This window comes from Porites lutea, chromosome 3 (genome assembly GCF_958299795.1).
Source record: "Porites lutea chromosome 3, jaPorLute2.1, whole genome shotgun sequence".
In the NCBI taxonomy this organism is placed as follows: Eukaryota; Metazoa; Cnidaria; class Anthozoa; order Scleractinia; family Poritidae; genus Porites; species Porites lutea.
In genome coordinates, this window is record NC_133203.1 from 33238381 (window position 1) to 33254431 (window position 16051).

Genomic DNA, 16051 nt, shown 5'->3' on the forward strand with positions numbered 1-16051 from the left:
CCCCCCAATAACTTTTGCGATCCCCCCCGTCTTCATCTTCCAAGCAAATTTGAGTGATCCCCCTCTGAATCCTTCCGAAGTTTTCAGTGATCCCCCCTTTTGGGTTCTCAGTTACAACTGATCCCCCCTTTTGTTCTCCCAAAAATCAAGTGTTCCCCCGCAAAATCCTCCGCCCCCGCCCTGCAGGCAATAATTATTGACCAGTCTCTAACCCATGTATGGCGTACATAGCAAGACCTCAACCCAGGTCAAATTGATGGGAGTCGAGTGCTCTGACCACTGCCTCACCCCTTCCCCCTGTGTTCAGTTCAAAACAAAGTATGTATTTTACAAAAAAGTAAACCAGTAACACATTTAATTTTATTGCAAATAAAACAAAGAAATTAACAAAATACCAACGCCAATAAGGAACAAACTGTGTCTTAACGAGGGTTTACTGAAGACCGAACGAGAGCCGCATGGAATTACAAAGATGATCAACGGGCGCATGCGCGCGCTAGATACCGCTGAAAGTAACGCAATAACAACGTAGTGGCGTGATTGCCTCCTCCTTCTTTCCTACCCTAACTAAGAAATAAAACATGAACAATATGCTGAACTGATACGAGCACTAGACTAAAACCGCATAGGATAACAACGGCTAAAAGTAATGAAAGAGCTAGAATAAATATGAAACTGAATGTAACGGTGGAGTGTATTCCCCCTTATGATAAGGTACGAGTGAGCTAATAAAATACGCAGTTCATGGTAAAGACCGTAGTTACGGCTAGAGAGTACACGGCAGAGTTATTAGTCAAAGTCCCAGTCCTTATTGTGCCAAAATGGGGCTTTCCGCGAGCGGTCAGATTTCCTAGTGGGGATAACAGCAGCAGGCGTCGGCTGTGCATCATCAGTAAAAGAGGGGTCCAGGGGAGCTTGTGGAGGACTCCGAGAAGGCATAATGACTTCAGGAATTGGGGGGTGTTCCTGGGCGGGTAGCTGAGAATGAGCTGGAGACACTGAGTGGTGTACCGGAACAGTATAGGTATCCACTGGTGGAGAAGCAAGCACTGTAGGGGGTCTTAGTGAAGGGACGACGGGAACAGGATCATCGTCAGAGTCAGAAGCAGTGGATTCGGTCTGGCCACGGATGGGTCCTTGTGGAGTCTGAGCTAGGACAGTTGGGGTGACAGGGTAGCAGTCACACATAGGAATGGTGTAGACCTTACTGCGGAACTGTGAACTGGTAAACTTGCGGAGCTGACAGAAAAGGTCTTTATCGATGCCGATCACAAGATACTTGTCGCGGGCTTTCAGTTTGTCTTTGTCACCTTTGATGAAAACAAGGTCACCAACAAGGACAGTGGGGATGGAGGCTTTGGTAAAGCCATGGGCCTTGGACTTAGCACTCGGCATGTGATTCTGCTGGCGGGAAAAGTTTTGACTGAGGATAATCTGGCGGTCGACAATTGGAAGCTGCGCACCAGTGAGCTGGTCGCGTTGCGTCCACAACTCAAGAGCTGAGAGGCCATCACGGCGGATGCGGGAGTTCATATTGGCCGTTGCTAAGGACAGCGTAGTTTGAGAGACGGGGCCTCCCTCAGGAGACAAGTTGAGGATCTCCAAGCCTAGCTCTTCGATTGCGCGCTCAGCCACAGGATTCTTGTTAGGATTTTTGGGCCTACCAACCTCCAGGGTGATCCCATAAGAGAGGAGTACTCTGTCTTTGGCAAGGGCGGAGAAGCCAGGGGCAGGATCAACGCGGACGATCACCCCTCCGTCGCGAAGGGAACGGAGCTGGGAGCAGAGCATGATGATGGCATTGCGGAGGTCTTCGAGTTTTTCACTCGCGATGAAGGAAGACACGGTGTACGAAGACACTGTTTCCCTTAGAACCATGATCAGTTGACGATGACGCTTAGCCACATCAGCTGCAAATGATACGCCAATGGTAGGAGGAGCATCGGCAGAAGACTGCGGGTGCAGGTGTTTAGGGATAGTCTTCAGAGATTGACAGGTGTGACAGCAGGAAGAGACAGTCTCAATTGCTTTGTCAAGGTCCAGAGCAAAGAAGTACCTGCTAAAAAGGCGCTTGGTTTGGAACTTGGAAGGATGACTGAAACGGATGTGAAGGGCTGTCAGGAGTCCATCAAGAACAGTGCGAGGGACAACAATGCGATCGCGAGGGGGCTGGAAAGGCGGGTGGTCTTTGACAACGAGAAGACCATCAGTGGCGATGACGACGTCCTGAAGATAGGGTTTGACATCAATTATTTTGGTAGCCTTCTTTGAAGGTCGGGTACCTTGACTGAGGTGAGAATGGGTTCGCCGGAGGTGAGGGCATTCCAGCTGGGTAGCTTGCCATGCGGCGCGGCTGGTGAAGGGCATTCGAACAGAACCCTCTAGGACTTCGCTCACGGAGATGCTGCGCACAACAGAATCTTCCAACTCCGTAATAAAGCGACAAATCTGACAGCTGGAGTCCAAGCATTCTCTTGGGTGTCTGCTGGCGAAGTCTGAGGGGAGGTTTTCAACACCTGCAATGTGGCGCACATGGACAGAATAGCGGCTGACTGTAGACAGGAAGGTGGTAACTCTGGAGCTGGCTGAGAACTCTCCTCTCCTAAGCTTATCGTAGGCTTGGACACAAGGCCTACTGTCCGTCAGAACTTCGGTTGTATGGGATGACTGGATAATGTAAGGGGCGAAGTGCTTGATGGAGGAAGCTATGGCCAGAGCTTCGATCTCACACGGTAGCCAGGTCACTTGATGCTTTCGCAGTTTCGCGCTGAAAAAACCAGCCAACAGCAGTTTACCGTTCCGGTGGGTGTAGAGTGTGGCTGCGATGCCTCTATTCTTCACAGAACCGTCTGTCACGATCCACAAAGCGTCGCGGGGTTGGGGGATTGTGATGGTCTTGTGGTTTTCCAAGGCATGTTGGGCGGACTTGAAAGACAGGAGTAACTCATCGGACCACACTAGTCTTTCTCGAGATTCCTTTCCAGCGGTGGCCTGATCCAAGGGGTCCAGCAATTCAGCGAACTTAGGGAGTACTCGGCTGAGCACCTTGTATGCACCAACGAAAGATCGTAGGCCTTGAACAGTAGTAGGAGGGTCAACAGAGGATAATGCGGCTAACTTGTGGGGGCTAGCCTGTAGGGTGCCATTAGACCATACCCAACCCAACACGGTGGCCTTTCTGGGACAGATGAGTGTTTTGGGCGCGGAGAGACGAAGATTGTTGCGTTGAAGCAAGGAAAGAACGCGCCGCCAATTATGAAGGACATCTGTAGGGTTGCTCCCACCAACGTACAGGTCATCAGCAATTTTGGCAACACAACCCTCTTGAATTAGGTCACCCAGAACTCGAGACATTAGCTCCTCGAGGCATGTTTCCGACCCAGGCATGCCCATAGCAGAGCGGGTATACACACGGATGCCTTTAAAGGGTGTGGCTACCCCACAGTACTTCATGGAAGAGTGAGCCAGTGGAATTTGATAGAACGACTTTAACAAGTACGAGATAACTATATACTCCCACTTCCCAATTTCACGCAGTACACCATCGACGTTAGGCATTAGAGAAGGCTGGGGCTTGCTATACTGGGCAACTTCGCCGAAGGATGTCACAAGTCTGCTACCCCCATTGGGTTTCTTAACAAGGAAGGAGGTATTCAAGTACTCAACGTGTACGTTCACCTGTTCAGGTCTGGCAAACACACCAGCCACTTCGAGCTCGTCAAATTTGGCTTGCAATTCCTCAAGGGTGCTTCTGTTGTACTGTGGGAGTCTGCCTTTACGCTGAGGGGGGAGTGTGGGACCAATATTGACAACAGCTTCAATGGTACCGCTAGCGCCGTTATATTTCGAGATAGTGGGGTTGAAAACATCATCAAACTCCAGATTCAGTGCTCTGAACTTGTCGCGAATGTCCTCGTCTAAGCAGCCATCGGGGTCAAGGATCACATTAGTGGAGAAGGGCTGGCAGCAGGTAGGGGCAGTAGTGGCTGTAGGGGTAGGGGCAGATGTGATGTCTATGCTGTCAACAGGTATAACATGCCTTACATGACACAGCTGCTCGCCGGTCCGAAGAAGTATAGGAGAGTCAGTCGTATTGGTTATGCGTACAGCGTGGTCCACAGAGAGGACTTGTTGAGGTGGGGGCCATGCTCCTTCTGCCTTGAGGGGGGTGTTGGATGGACAGTCTAGTCGGAGTTCAAGGGCCCATAACGTATCTGGGTCAGAATCACAAGGGGTGTCAAGCTGAACGTATTCTCCTGGCAGTATAACTGTGCGTTGCGGGTTGCGTAGGAGAAAGGACTGGGTGCGTCGCACAGCTGGTTGAGTAGTGTGTTTGGAAGCAGTACCATAGTGGATTACGTCAGACCCGCCGATTACAATTTGGCGCCTGGCAGGACGGATGCCGATGTCGTTTCGGGCCAGGAAGGGGTTTCCCGCTAAAATGTCAACATCGAGTTGGCGAACAACTAGGGCGTCTAGTTCAAATGCTTGCTGTCCACGAGTGAGAGTGCAATGCACTTCACCCACCACATCCATAGGGGTAACTCCATCGGCTTGGCGGGCCATCTGAGAAGCTGGGGTAACAGGTAGGCCATATAACTTAGCGGCCGAGGCACGAACCATGTTAGACGTGGCGCCAGTATCAAGGGTGAGCTGCACGGGGTGCTCGTGGTAAAAGGTGTTGAGAACAGGTGATTGAATGATGCTGACACGGAGTGCAGTAGGTGCAGTAGGTACATCACTGTGCTCAGGCGGGAGGGCATGACCGCAACACTCATCATAAGGGCCACAGTCGCCGGTCGCAAACTCATCAGGATCGTCGTTTATAAGACGTGAGCGGGCCAATGGTCTCCTGTCACGATCAGGCAGGTAACGGCACTCCATTAGATCGTGGGTGTTGTGAGGGCGTCCAGCGGTTTTGCAGAGAATACAAGATACAAATGGACGGCGGCGTGGTTGGCCCTGTCCGCCATTAGAGGTGCGTCTGGGGTTGACATTGCTAATACGCATGGCTTTGGTGTCCTCTATGGAGCGTAGTTCATCAAGGAGGGAATTAAGTGCTTGTGAGATCTCTGGCTTGAGTGAGGCAAGGGTCTTGTTACGCAACTCAGAACCATACTTCTGCTTTACCAGTAATGGTAGGCCAGGGTGGATCAGCTGCAGCCACAGAACTACTATAGTGTTCTCGAGCGATGGGGAAAGATCTTCATCTGCGGTCACCTGCTCACCGTGGTGGGTTAAGCCACCATTAACTGCAAGGAGGTTGTCTTCGAAGAAGGCCATGAGGCATTGGAATAAGTCCACTGGTCGCTCAGCAGTTTGAAGGCTGATGCTTGCAAGGTCGAGGAAATGGGCTCCGGAGGACTGGAACCCAAAATGCTGGCGAATTTTCTGCCAAATGTCATTCAGAGAGGTAGAGTGCTTTACTATGGAGTTCCTGGAGATCACGGGGCAAAAATTGGCAATCTGTCCGAGCAGAAGATCCAGGTGGGCATTTTTCTGAGCGGCAGTAAGTCGTTGTGCCTCAGGTATAGACGTGCCATCATTCGTAAGGCCTCTTCGAGGGTTGGCGGCGGTTTGTTTTTGCCATGTGGCCTCTAAAAATGGGACAAAGTTCTTGTCTAGGGATAAGATGTAGACTAAGTTTTGCCTCCAACTTTCGTACGAGGTGATGGTCTCGTTTTTCGTAAGCTGCCATTGTTTAGGCGCCCTGGGAGCGGCGGCCATGTTGGTTTTCCTACGCGAGCGGTTACGGCGAATTCACGTTGATTTGTTGATCTTCGCACTTCGTGAAAATAAGGGTCACAGGTTCCAGACGACCACACTTGTGTTAGGGTCCACCGTACGTGGGTATCCCACCGCTGCCACCACGCCAATAAGGAACAAACTGTGTCTTAACGAGGGTTTACTGAAGACCGAACGAGAGCCGCATGGAATTACAAAGATGATCAACGGGCGCATGCGCGCGCTAGATACCGCTGAAAGTAACGCAATAACAACGTAGTGGCGCAATGCTATTACAATGCTACAGTTCAGTCATGATAAAGATATAATGTAAATGTTGAAAAAAAAAATAAGACGGAATCCACCAGAACATTGGGTAATTTTGATTTTCAGAGGACAAAAATCTTGTACCACAATAACTTAAAGCATATTGCATTCTTTCTTACATTTTTCAAGGGCTAAAGATGTAATAAATCATCTATAGTGACACCAAAAAAAATTTCTCATGGGAGCCCGAGAAAATGAATGCCAAATTTCACAGAATTACACCTTACACATGAAATTTTCAGAATTTTAACTCTGTAATCACAATTCTTGTGAAATTTGACATTCATTTTCTCGGACTTCCAGGAGAAATTTTCTTTGGTGTTACTACAGATGATTAATTATATCTTAAGCCCTTGAAAAATTTAAAAAAGAATGCAATATTCTTTAAATTATTCTGGTACAGTGGTTTTGTCCACTGAAAATTAAAATTACTCAATTTCCTGGTGGATTCCATCATAAATTATCAGTATGCCTATGTAGAAATTCATTTTCATCCTTGGTTCATTTTATTTAAGAAAGAAAAAACTTTCATATTAAAACCAAGGAAAACATGCAACAAAACACTGAGTTTCCAAGAACTTGTAGCCCGCACTGCAGCTGGCGTTTTGTTTGCTGTGTGCAGGGTGTTGTTTTTGTTTGTAGTTTGTAAAGTGAGAGATGTTTCACAAACACACCAAATGAAACCGCCAACTAGTCTACGTAGGTTAAGGAACTTGTTGATCACAACCTTTGTATTGTTTCATTAAAACATTGAAACCCCACAAAGGGCTAACACTAATTAAGAGATAAGAAATATTAACTCCATTTACATGCATGTAGCTTTCTGTTAAACACACAAAGGCTAAGTACAAATTAACTTTAACTCATATTAATTTGTGGTACAAAAGTTTGCATAATCTGGACACAAAAACCAACTTACGACCTGTTCCCTTTAAGGCCACTTTGCTTTGGGCACATGCACTAGCCTCTAAAATTTTTAGGTAATTGCAAGAGCCATAGTAGTTCTAAAAATAACTTTTTTGGAATTAAGATATCCCAAAGGCGTGACTGGGAGTGTCCCTCTCTGTCCTATTATGGCTCTTGGTAATTGTGAATCTAGAGATTGAAGCTAAAGTCTGGTTGTTAATACAAAGTTTAGGTGGTGTTTAACAGAACTTTCGCACTCTAAGTCATTTTTCAATTATTTTACCATCCTTTAACCGCTCATGTCTAAAAAGAATTGTTTGTTGTTAAGAGCATCAAAAAGGCTTCCAGGCTAGGCTAAAAAATCATTTAATATCTCTTGATCTGCAGACCCAGACATCTTTTAAAATGTCATTCTATTAGTAAGGTTCTGTTTTAATAACCAACCCTGAGTGTTTGGTGCAAAATACATGACTTATATACTCCGGCAGAGAAATCACATACTTTGCCATTAAGGCCCGTTTAGGACTCAGAGTTGCACAAATGACATTTGAATGACGAGAAAGACATCAATCGTTCTGAACAGTGCAAGTGAACTATAATAATAACAATGTATTTTTAATGGTTTTGAAAAGATTTTCCAATTGATATGTAACTCCGGCAGAATTAAAAACAGACTGGCCCAACTTTTTTAAGGATTTGTCCACTTAAGTTTTCTTATGGCGTAAACTCTCTTTTTAATGACGCCTAGAGAGGCCATTAAGGTTACTATATTCACCATTTTCATATAGACCATAATTTATGCATCTTGTTTACCCCGAAAATTTTGCATTTTGTTTTCAGTTTCTCCTGGATATTACAGTCATCCCAAGAGAAATATCGAAAAGAATGTTGATGCAAAATTTTGGGGGCAATCAAGGTGCATTATGGTCTATGTGAAAATAGAGAATCAGTGGATTTCCATAACGATATAATTATGCATTTGTTGGATTTTGAAGTAGCACAAAACCTTGATGACACTGCCCCTAAAAAGTAATTGGAAAGTTTGGCACTTGTATAAACTAAGATCAGCTTTTCAATAAAATCCCCCTGCCATTTTATTGTTGTCTTGCTCAACAAGGAAATAGACCTTCTTATTCAGCTTCTTGATTATGTTAATCTCGATATTGAAAACTCGTGTCCCAAAACAAATGCATAGATTATTTAGTGTTATATATATGTTACTAAAAATTGCACTCTGTTAAATCACAGGCATGAAAACCTGAAAATACCTAAAAATCTACAAAAAGTTACCAGTTTTTTTTCCACACACCCTTTCATTATAAACAGAAGAATATAATTAACCCCGAAGGGGTTATATGCATCTGTTATAAATTGTTGATTAAAACTAATAAACTCGAAGACACAACAGTAAGTGAACAGCGCAGATTTTTTCGTGAGGAATGTCATCAAAGGCAAAGTTTTGCATTTTGCTACATGTATACAGTTGGTTGGCTTCACTGGACATGACCAGGCTAGCTAGGTTTAGCCAATTAATAATAAACATCCATTGCTTATAACTTTATTGAATAACAGACTAATAGGCATGTTTACATTAATATTTTTCATTTTTTCCACATGTTTATCATACGACAAAATCCTAGCAGTGAATAAATAATGACCTTGTTAGCTGGTTAAGATTTGGGCACGAGGCCATAATATTAATTTTACAGCATTTTGTTATAGGCAATGATGTCATAGCTTCTTTCCAAGTTAATATGCAAAAAACAACTTGAAGTATAAACTCTCAGTCTACACCTTATCTGCTTCGTTTTGCTCCCTAGCAAACAACTTTTTTTCCTGAGGTTTTGTTTGCTTGTTGTTCATAATTATGTTCAATAGAGTTTATTAATTCAGCAGCAGAAACTTCTAAAAAAATTTCCGCCCCCAAAAAATCAATATTACTCTACTCTTCGTTTTTGACTTTTTTAAAATGATTTTCACTCCATTTTCTGAAAACTTTTTACCAGAAAATAAACTTGCGGCTGACTTTTCACAGACCTTCACATTAACTGCCTTTTCCTGACCACTTGCAAACTTTTCCTGATTTTCCTCTGGTCAAGAAAAATCACATTTCTTTTATAATCATAAATATAACTATTTATATTATAGATTTTCCCTGATTATGTCTGTCCATGATAACACTGTCATTGACACATTTTGGCTGTGCTGTGATTGTCCCAGATGCCTCAAATAATGTTCAGACGATCGGGATAATCATATGAAAACGCTACCCAGACCATCACAAATGACCCGGATGACTGAGACGACCTCTATCGATCGCTTGAATAGAGTTGAGTTCTATCCGGACGATTGGGAGGATCGTATAAATTTTGAAGTGATCTGGAAATGCTGTCAGACGACTGAGACTATCAGGACAATCGAAGGCTATCCCAGAAATCATCACTATCATTCGACCTGGATGCTAGTGAAGTTGAAAATGATTCAAAAATGTTCGCATTGCCTGTGGGCACTATTTGAAACCAAAGAGTAAGTCTGTTTCATCAAGTTATAGGCAACGATGGGTGTTGACGCCACAAAATAGAGAGAAAAAGCAGTTAGCAAGGCTTAGGGTTTGCTCTCCATTTAAAATCCATCATTACATGTACCGGTATGTTTGGCTTGTTTGCAAAACCCATGCAAAAATTCTTTTGTCTGACCCAGAGACATTGCTGATGACCCCGTGTCTCTTGCCGTTGAGGCAATCACCTGGGCAATCACAAGGAAACCACCAATCGTCCCAGTTGTCTGGATCATTTTGAAATTTTTTGAAACAACTGGGGCGATCAGGACGATCATATGGAAACCAGGCTTTATATACCTACCTCCCAATAATAAACACTTAGAGATCTCCATCTTTAAGGTGATTGCTGCAGAGTTTCATCTACAGCTGTATACTAACATCAAAAGCAGAAGTCAACCTTAATATTTTAATTCAGGTCAACCAAATTAAAAGATGTGTTTATAACTCGACTGATTTAGCCTACAGAAAATTATTAGCCAAACCTAAAACGGTTTAAAGAGAAATTGTTAAGTTACCAAATATAAACTTACAAAAATATTTAATCATGCATTCCTTATTAATATAGCAGGCTATAGGCTCTGCAAAGCAGTCACAGTTTTCATGAGCCAAAGTTAATTTTAATTAAGGCCAACAGTATGTTTTTTGCCTGTGATTTCAATGCCAAACTTCATTTTAAAACAGTTAAAACAGTTCATCTGGGGCTTTAGACGCTACGATGAGTTATCCAACTCTATGCTGCAATGGCTAGTACAGAATGTGATAAGGAAAAAAGGGGACATGCAGTTTACTGAACTTCTGAATACAATCATGTACTCGATAGAGCAATAAACAACTTTTAGATTTATTTCACGTAAAATTATAGTTTTGATCAAACGTTATTGCGCTTGAAATTAGAGGAACGAAATCTTGGGACACCCTATAAAAACCTAATTAAGAACCTACAATTGTACATAGCCTAATTGCTAATAACTACCCTAAAATAAATGAAACTTTTTGCCAGACCTCAAAAAATGTAGGTTCTTATTAGCGGGTGCTTACTGTACATGTATCTCATTCATTTTATCTGTTTTGGTTTCTTTTTTAAGGTTAGAGCTATAACACAAGACTTATAATTTTAAACATCAGTAAACGGGGATGAAGTTGTTTACAGTGTATGTGGCTTAATCCAGTTATGTCCAGTGATGCCAACCAACTGCAGCATTAAGTTCAAACATCTGCGTTGCTGTCATTTATTCATGAAAGTAAAATAAGAACTGTTGACTTGTGTCTTCGAATTTTTTAGTTTTAAACAACAATTACCTTTTCTTTGTCAATACTCCCTCTAAAAGCCACAGCAATGTGACCCTCCACGGTCACTGTTATTCCATCTACAAAGTCTGCTTCTTCATCCACCTGAATTCTGCGAATAAATTCGCCATTAACAGAGTATATAGCCAGCGTCAGGCGGTCTGTCTCTTGTTCCCGACCAGCAAGGACAACATAGTCACTTGCCGGGTGACATTCAATGCGATAATAGACATCTCTCTCATATTTGATATTAAATTTGCCAAGCTGGTGTCCCTCCACATCAAATAAGTAAAAACTGTCATCTCTTGAGTCCAGTATCATGACGCGACCATCACAAGTAGCAGTGATATCAGTTGCATTCTTGAACACTCCTCTGCCAAAACTGCTAACAAACTCGCCACTCGGCTCGTGAACATAAACAACATCATCTGTCAACAGCAGAATTTTGCCGCCTTGTTTGCTGCTGCTCACTGTTAGTCTGCCCCAGTACCAGCTCCTCACAGGAAACTTGTGCTGTAGGTCAGCGGTCTTGTTAAAAACCTGCACTTCACTCTCCCATTTCTCAGCCCCAGGCTTCTTCAGTTCGACCAGTAGATAAATGTTGTCGTCCTCGCCTGCAGTGGCCACATTCCTAATCTTTAACTTTGTATCGGTGTCATCAGTTTGAGGATTAAACCTAAAATCAAGCATTCCGTTGCTATTGAACACCTTCACGGTTGTATCCCCATTGTCTGCTATCAGGAGTTGTCCTTTGGTGTTTGTAGCGATACCACACGGATCCTTCAGCTTGTGCTCCTCTTCACCCTCCTCACCCAATAACCATGGTGTAACACAACAGTGTTCCATGCCTTGTTTCTTTAATACTTCATCAACTTTTTGATTTCGGAGTGGATTGACCCGTTCTTCTCCAGTATTAACACAAGGCCAGTTTACCGAAAGCTGACCCTTGTTGCCAAACCGGACCATCAGCGTAACATCGTAGACAACACGATTAAAGAAACATACCGTGGATATTATTTTTCTGCGTTCTTCTTTACCCAACCGAGCCCAAAAACCTTTCTTAAGCTCTACTTTGAAGCATTCTTTAACACCCGACACATCGTGTATGTCTTCAATACAAACTTTACAAGCCGGTAAACAGTCCTCAGGATTGTCAATTGTCTCCAGTATTGTTGCCATCACTCGATATTGCATAGCTAACAGGCGATCAGGCAACTCCAAAGCTTCATTATTAAAAGCTTTTGTTGCTTCTCGACGAGCGTCCTTAAATCTCTCTTTTGCTGCGCTAAGCAACCTTGTAGCCGATTCATCCATGGAAGTGGGCTCCAATTTTCTCATTTTTCTAGTGAGAGGAAATGCTTCAACACTAGCGGCTTGTTCTGTTATAATTTTATGCTCACTACTGGGTCTGGCACTTTCAAACACTTCATATAACAACTCGATTCCTTCTTTAAAATGGCTGATACTTGTCTTCAAATCCTTCCTTGCTAAACCATCCAACTTCGATTTTATTTCATCGATTTCGCGGACGATCAGGCCACGGAATTTCTGATCTGTAACATCACCTTTATTTAACTTTTCCGCCAGTTTATCTCTTCCCTTATTCACCAGTAGGCCGATAGTGGCTTTAAAGACAGCTGTTATTAGTGAAGACATGTTGAATACTCCTATTGATGAAGATGTTAGTCTGGCGGGACTGGTATCTTCTTCACCGTTCACTTCAACCGCTAAGTGTAGATAAAGAAATTCATGAGATGTTAAGTTGTCAGTAATAAATTAAATCCAAGAAAAATTCTAAGAACTAATTAGTAAAAAAGGGCAGAAAATGATTGTCTAATGCTTTAGTGAAGAAACTTCACGCACGGCAGGTTGTTGATGAACTGTTCTCTAAATCAAGATGCCGTATTTATTGAGCTATTTTGAAAAAATAGCTCATATGTCAGTGGTGTGAGCGTATGTATCTTTGTGGCTTTGTAACTTTGTATGTTCGGATGTTTGTTGCAAGAGCCAATAAGGTTGAAGGTACTATTAGTTGATGCTTAGGAACCAATGAGATCTTAGCATCTACTTAAACATGACATTGGTAAAGGTCGAACAAGGGCACTTTGAGACCGCCATCTTTATTCTTCACAATTTTTTCGTCTTTTATTACGGCTACAGGTGTTTGGAAACTTTATATTAAATATCTTCATTATTCAAACGCTGTGTACAGTGATGCAGCTGTTTAAGGGTTCATATTTTAGTGTTGAAGCTACTTCAAGACATTTCTGACCGAATTCGGCTACCGTTAACGGTATTAACGCACGTATTTATGAGTTGTGTTTCACGTGCTTCAAGGTAGAGTATAAAAGATCTTATATTTTCAAAGCTCTTCCAGTGAAGCAATAATTGATATTTAGATATAGACTTTTATTCGAAAGTATGCGCCCTATAAAATGTGGTTTTAGAAGTTTAAAAGGCAGCTTATTTTTTTGAAAGCTGTATCGAGTATTGTTAATCCTGTAAACAAGCTTTAAAAATATTATTCTCTCGCTTACAAAGTTCAACCGACCTTTTTCGTTCTATTTAGTAAAGATGCGTAACTTAAGTAGAAACAGTGGCGTTAGGGAATAAAATTGGAGGAAGCTAGTTGACACAATAATCATGATATAAGTAGAAATATATTTCGGCAGTTTGATAATTTTCTTGGAAGTTAATAAATGTTAGGCTATCAACCTTGAACTTGCATGAAACATAATTTAATTGCAGATGTTGTAGTAAAGCCGAGGTGATTTCTTAAAATCGTTTAAGAAAATTTTGTAACATCTTCACATGCAAATTGTGTGCATGAGTTATTTTTACAATTCTGTTTACTAGATTACTGTGTGATAACTCGAATTCCCTCACGTACGAACGACGAAAGGGGGCAAAGTCCGACACTTTCACGTGCCAGCTGTGTGACTGTACATCACATGCAGATTGGCTTTTTGAGCTATTTTGAAAAAATAGCTCATATGTCAGTGGTGTGAGCGTATATATCATTGTGGCTTTGTATCTTTGTGGCTTTGTATGTTGGGATGTTTGTTGCAAGAGCCAATAAGGATGAAGGTACTATGAGTTGATGCTTAGGAACCAATGAGATCTTGGCATCTATTTAAACATGGCATTGGTAAAGGTCGAACAAGGGCACTTTGAGACCGCCATCTTGATCCTTCACAATTTTTTCGTCTTTTATTACGGGTACAGGTGTTTGGAAGCATTACATAAAATATCTTCATGATTCAAACGCTGTGAATAGTGATGCAGCTGTTTAAGGGTTTATATTCTAGTGTGGATGCTGCTTCAAGACATTTGTGACCGATTCGGCTATCGCGAACGGTACAACGCACGTATTTATGAGTTGTGTTTCACCCGCTTCAAGGTAGAGCATAAAAGATCATATATTTTCAAAGCTCTTCCAGTGAAGCAATAATTGATATTTAGATATGAACTTTAATTTGAAAGCATGCTGCCTATAAAATGTGGTTTTACAAGTTTGAAAGGCAGCTTATTTTTTTTTTAAGCTGTACCGAGTATTGTTAATTCTGTAAACAAGCTTTAAAAATATTATGCTCTCGCTTACAAAGTTCAACAGACCTTTTTTTTTCGTTCCGGCAAAACAAAAAAATAATAATAAGTGAACAACATGATACATCCGTCCTGCATACTAAGCATTATAGTTATTGAAACGTATTTTTTTTAGTAAAGATGAGTAACTTAAGTAGAAGCAATAGCGTTAGGGAATACAATTGGAAGAAGCTAGTTGACACAATAATTAGATACTATTTTATTGAGTGGAGTAACATGATATGAGCAGAAATATATTTCGGCAGTTTGATAATTTTCTTGGACGTTAATAAATTTTAGGCTATCAACCTTGACATGGCATGAAACATAATTTAATTGCAGATGTTGTAATGAAGCCGAGGTGATTTCTTAAAATCGTTGAGAAAATTTTGTAGTAAACAATTTGCGTTTTGTAAAAGGGCCAAAGACCAACATCTTCACGTGCAAATTGTGTGCATGAGTTATTTTTATAATTCTGTTTACTAGATTACCGTGTGATAACTCGAATTCCCTCACGTACGAACAACGAAAGGGGGTAAAGTCCAACACTTTCACGTGCCAGATGTGTGACTGTACATCTCATGCAGATTGGCTTTTCACAATAATCATAGTAACTTGAACATATGAAGACCTGTTTCGTTTTGTAACCAATGCCTTAAAAAAGGCTCTTGTCTTTTAAGAAGCAATAGCTTTTAAAACATGAAGAAATAAGTTGTTGGCGTTAAGGACTGTTTCACTGAGTAGAATCGCACGTGAAAACCTCGTGAATTGTGATGATGCAACCATCTACCACAATGATAAGAATCCTGGTATTTCCTAACTGCTCGAATTCGATGAGTCACATTTTGGCTTAAGAAACTCCGAGGAAACCTTAGAGTTTTCCTTCTAATCAACGTTTGGTGAGTAGATATTTATTTTACTTTAATAATCTGTTTAACTTGCACCAAATGTAACAGGGAAAGGCAGGGGAAAGTGAATACATAGCATGAGGATCGACGCATGTGAGCGTTTTGCGTTTTCATTTATATACGGCAATACCCAATTTCGCACAAAAACCCAGTCTACATTTAGGAGGAAAAAGGTAGATTCATCACTCTTGGTAAGGTTACACTGAAGCATTAAAGTTACACTGAAGCATTCAAAATAGCTCATGCACGTTTAACGTGCCTATGTTTTCTTTGTGGCTTTGTATCTTTGTATGTTGGGATGTTTGTTGCAAGAGCCAATAAGGTTGAAGGTACTATGAGTTGATGCTTAGGAACCAATGAGATCTTGGCATCTATTTAAACATGGCATTGGTAAAGGTCGAACAAGGGCACTTTGAGAGCGCCATCTTGATTCTTCACAATTTTTCGTCTTTTATTACGGCTACAGGTGTTTGGAAGAATTACATTAAATATCTTCATGATTCAAACGCTGTGTACAGTGATGCAGCTGTTTAAGGGTTCATATTTTAGTATGGATGCTGCTTCAAGGCATTTCTGACCTAATTCGGCTATCGGTACAACAGACGTCAGTATGAGTTCTGTTTCACCTGCTACAACTGGGTAGAGTATAAAAGATCATATATTTTTAAAGCTCTTCCAATAAAGCAATAATTGATATTTAGATATAGACTTTAATTCGAAAGTATGCGCCCTATAAAATGTGGTTTTAGAAGTT

General features: G+C 41.8%; 2 protein-coding genes across 3 annotated transcripts in view; both read right to left on the reverse strand.

The window, feature by feature from the left end:
- LOC140930961 (uncharacterized) overlaps nucleotides 1-16051 on the reverse strand; it is a 99170-nt gene that overhangs the window by 49362 nt on the left and 33757 nt on the right. The gene's annotated exons all lie outside the window — the stretch shown is intronic.
- Nucleotides 6455-16051, reverse strand: part of LOC140930963 (uncharacterized) — a 29578-nt gene continuing 19981 nt past the window's right edge. For both annotated transcript variants that reach the window (XM_073380712.1, XM_073380711.1), the window contains one exon: nucleotides 6455-12531. In XM_073380712.1, the coding sequence (XP_073236813.1) occupies nucleotides 10802-12460 (1659 nt within the window). In that variant the 5' untranslated portion in view covers nucleotides 12461-12531 and the 3' untranslated portion in view covers nucleotides 6455-10801. The remainder of the gene's footprint in view (nucleotides 12532-16051) is intronic.